Consider the following 4,483-nt stretch of genomic DNA (forward strand, 5'->3'; position numbering starts at 1 on the left):
GGTAGTTGCATGTAAATTAATTCAATTTCTTTATTTATGCATGATGTATTAGTTGAGATTAATCTTTAATTAATACACTATTTATAATCTATAGTAGAAAAATAGTTATTTTTTTATATTTTATTTTTTTAGAAAAATCGTTATTGTGTCATAGAAAAATCGTTATTTGTGTCTTATTAACTCGTGTTTCCTTATTGTTCTCTCATATAATGTTGTTCTACTTTAAAATAAAAAGGAGAAAACATCAAAAATATACCCCTGTTAATTATATCAAAATGTTGTCAAATTAGCTGGTAAAAATAAAAACCTAAAAGGCTAAAACATACTTATAAGGTTGGATCATCATATTTCTGTGTAAAAACAAAGTAGCAAACCGCAGATTATTTATCATCTCATCTGTATCACCAAAAAGTTATCATATTTCTCTCGGTATAGAAAATCATTAATCAACCGATAAAACCCTAAAAGGAACCCTCAAAAACTAAGTGCGAAGAGTTTGCGTCGTCGGTTTTAAATTAAACAAAAAGGTTTAACAACTTTCTCTCTCTTTTGTTATAGCCGATGATTCCATTTTCACTGCAGGACGTCGTTACAGACTCCTCCGATGGACTTCCCGGACGTTCACCGTTGACCACCTTACGAAACGGCGTTGGAGGAAGTAAAGGAACCGGTACAACTGGAATGGTTAGATCTAACCTGTGGTTCAACTGGACATCTATAACCGATTCAGACCGTTCGGTCTTCGACCGTCTCCGGTTAACCGGAGGTTCTTTCATATCCGACGTCGATAGCTTGGTTCTTGAGGTCGAGAAACGGCCAATATCGGTACAGATCACGGTAGAGTCATTGGAGGAGATCAACGAGGGCGATGGGAGGAGATCTGAGATCGGTCTTAAAGTACCACCACGAAGAACAGTTTCAACCGCCGCTTGGCACACGTGCCAGTTTCCAGACCCTAACAGACCAGCCGCTCCGTTAACCGGATTAACCGTCCTCCCACACGCTTCAAACAACAAGGACTGAAACAAAGCTGACCAAACAAACAAACCAAAAACTCAATCTCAAGTTTAAAGAACCGAACCCTTGAAACCTAATACAAGATCTTGCACCCTAATCAGTTTGTAATAATGATGTTGAACGTTTGTATTCTAAATTTAAATTTGTTAGTGTGCGTGGGAAAAAAATACATATAGATATAGAGTAGTACCAGGGCGGTTTAGTTCAGGTACGGCGGAGATGAAAGTCATGAGACCGGCACGGCCAAAGAATTTAGCGACGAACAAGGTGGCGTGGCCTTGTGACTCGGCGGATTCGATCCATTGGAAGCAAGGACGAAGGATGCATGTTTCGCTGCAACCTTTTCGAAGAACTCTACATCCATTGCAACTCATTTTTTTTGGCCCAAGAAAAAAAAAAAGACAATTTCAGAACTTAAGAGAAGATATATCCAAAATTTTGAGAGCAAGAAAATAGGGTTTGATCTGATTTGATAGAAGAAGAAGAAACGAGTTTTAAGAAGTGGGGAGAGAGGCTAGGCTGGATTTATAGAGGCCAGTGAATAATTAAAAGACAGTGTGTCAACTTGTTTTCTTTTTTGTTCCTTTAACCTTTATTTCCCACTATTTTAATGTAAACCTTTGTGTATATGGCAAAGAGAGAAGACACTAAAAAAAGTGAGTATACTTAATAAAATTTTGAAAACTTCAAGTATTTACGTGGATCAAGAACAGGTGATATGATCCAAATAACCAGTGGAATTGTATAACTTAGAACTCAGTTATGAAATAATCTAAATATTTTTCTTACAGATAACTTTAAAAAAGTAGGTGGGAACGAAATAAGAAGAAAGGACAGCATTTGAGAGGGTCAGGATTCCAAAGGTATTGGCGTTGGGGAAGAGAGAGCGTTTCCGTTTCTCCGCGAACACTTGTCGCTGACTCAGACTCGTGTTACTTTCTCTGCTTTTCTTAGGGAAAAGTGCCAATTTCGACCCCAACTATTTCAGTCGTGCCAAATACGACCCGAACAATTGAGCAGTGCCAAATACGATCTCAACTCAATTATAATTCGAAAAAACTACCCGAACTTCTTAAAACGTGCTTAAATCTACATTGACTCTAACAAAAGTTAGTCAATCGTTAACAAGATAAAACGACGTCGTTTTGATATACGAGGAAAAGTGCCAATTTCGACCCCAACACTCTCAGTCGTGCCAAATAGGACCCGAACAAATAGGCAGTGCCAAAACCGGCCTCAACTTAAGTATAATTTAAGAAAAACTACCTGAACTTCTTAAAAGGTGCATAAATCTACATTGACTCTAACAGAAGTTAGTCAACCGTTAACAAGATAAGAAGACGTCGTTTATATATACATATATATATATATATCTATTTTTTTTTAAAAAATATGTTTATTCCGGAACTCAAACCATGTTGTGATACCCTTTTAAATGGGCACACTAACAACTAGATAAAAGTAATTTTTTTAAATACTATTACAAATTTGAAATTATATAAACTACTATTATTCTTCATCTTATCCAATTTAAAATTTTGGTGACAATTTTTTCTGATTTATATAAATACATTAACATGTTTTTCTTATTTATCATATCTTTAATAAAATTATATCTTACTAAAATATAAATAATAAAATATTTATTATTATACGATCTTAAATATGCTTAAAACTTTGAATTTATTTATACAATTTTCTTATATAAATTATTTTTAATTTTTAAAATTAAGTGGGAATTTTTTTAGTTTCCAAAGTTGATATTATATATTTTGATATTTTGTTCAAAACTGTTAAGAGGCCTTTTACCTTTCTTTCACTAAGATATGTTGTACAAAATATTAGACAAATTAAACAATAACTAAAATATATAAAGCAATTACCAAAGTTTTAAATTGGATAAGATGAAGAAGAATATTATTTTATATAATGGAGAATTTCAATTTGTAATAATATTTCAAAAAATTATTTTAGTCTAGTTGTTAGTGTGCCCTTTTAAAAGGATATCCCAGCACGGATTTGAGTCCCGAAATGAACATATTTTAAAAAAAAAATACATATATCAAAACAACGTCGTCTTATCTTTGTTAAAGGTTGATTAACTTCTGTTAGAGTTAATGTAGATTTAGACACGTTTTAGAAAAATTGGATAATTTTTCTTAAATTATAATTGAGTTGAGGTCATTTTTGGCACTGACCATTTGTTCGGGTCTTATTTGGCACGACTTAGAGTGTTGGGGTCGAAATTGGCACTTTTCCTCGTATATCAAAACGACGTCGTTTTATCTTGTTAACGGTTGACTAACTTCTGTTAGAGTCAATGTAGATTTAGGCACGTTTTAAGAAGTTCGGGTAGTTTTTTTGAATTATAATTGAGTTGAGGTCGTATTTGGCACTGATCAATTGTTCGGGTCGTATTTGGCACGACTGAAATAGTTATGGTCGAAATTGGCACTTTTCCCGCTTTTCTTAAAATATTTTATCAAATACTCACTTCAAGATGTGCTTCTCTTCTTTTTTAATTCATTTAGTACTATAAAGAAAAGAGCCAAACCTGTACTTGATTAAAAGAAAGAAGAAATAGACATAAACCTTTTTCCTTGACTGAAGAAATAGGCAAATGTCTTCGTCAGGAGACGATGAGGTGCACCTGGATTTGGGAAATTATGGTGTATTTTCACTAGATGTTAGTTCAGAAAATGAATTTGTTCACTATAAGTTATCGTGTGTTAATTGATATGATGATTCAAATGTTTTATGTGGTAAGTACATATTTTTAGGGTTTAATTATTCGGAGAGCATTATTGATACAAAAGAAAAAAAATGAAACTAATAAGTAAATCACAAGAGGACAAAAGAAAGAAAGAACTGAAGAGAGAACAGCTTAAGTGGTGTGGTTATATATAGAAAGAATTACACTCAAAGGCAGTTTTAAGTTTATTATAACACAATAAGTCACTTTCTTCTACCAAGACACTTTCTTCTAACTGCTTTCTTTCTTTCTAAATAGATTAGTCACTTCATAACTAACCAGCTGAGTAACCAAACTATTATATTAGCGGGAATTAACCTCCATCACACATCTCTCTTCCCACTCAATGGTTCAGATTAAATCTAATACTTTTGACAAGATTTATCTCTGTTTCATTTCCTGGCCACTGGATTTGCTTTTGGTACTTTAACTTTTAACGATTCAGATTAATCAGCCACATTCATCATCTCCTTTTTTTTGTCGTCGTATTTCTTCTGAAAATTGTAATGGGCATTCTTCATCATCTCCTTTCTTCACTGGCGTCTCCACCGCTATTCTCAGCGAAGTGGGTCAGTCGTTATACCCTAGAATAAGATTCAAAATCCTCTCTTTCTATTGATCTCTCTAAGCAAAGTGAGTGATTTCTTATTTGTTTTGGGTCAGCAATGAATCTACTCCACATCAATCATCAATAACATAGCTTTCTGTTTCAGA

The 4,483-nt window shown here is 33.5% G+C and overlaps 1 protein-coding gene across 1 annotated transcript; it reads right to left on the bottom strand.

Annotated features, from left to right (window-relative positions):
- Window positions 1-323: 323 nt before the first annotated feature.
- On the bottom strand, window positions 324-1,787 carry LOC106432672 (LOB domain-containing protein 39-like). Its single transcript, XM_013873518.3, has 2 exons — window positions 1,208-1,787; window positions 324-1,030 (listed from the first exon to the last, which is right to left on the bottom strand). Exons 1-2 carry the CDS (start codon window positions 1,389-1,391, stop codon window positions 516-518), a joined length of 699 nt encoding a protein of 232 aa, XP_013728972.1. The 5' UTR covers window positions 1,392-1,787; the 3' UTR covers window positions 324-515.
- Between the last annotated feature and the right edge of the window lie 2,696 nt (window positions 1,788-4,483).

This window comes from Brassica napus, chromosome A3 (genome assembly GCF_020379485.1).
Source record: "Brassica napus cultivar Da-Ae chromosome A3, Da-Ae, whole genome shotgun sequence".
Taxonomy (NCBI): domain Eukaryota; kingdom Viridiplantae; phylum Streptophyta; class Magnoliopsida; order Brassicales; family Brassicaceae; genus Brassica; species Brassica napus.

Coding starts and splice junctions, on each gene's coding strand:
- LOC106432672 (XM_013873518.3), bottom strand. CDS start 1,391: ATGAGTTGCAATGGATGTAGAGTTCTTCGAAAAGGTTGCAGCGAAACA. Junction 1,031..1,207: donor ACCTGAACTAAACCGCCCTG/GTACTACTCTAT, acceptor TTGTTTGGTCAG/CTTTGTTTCAGTCCTTGTTG.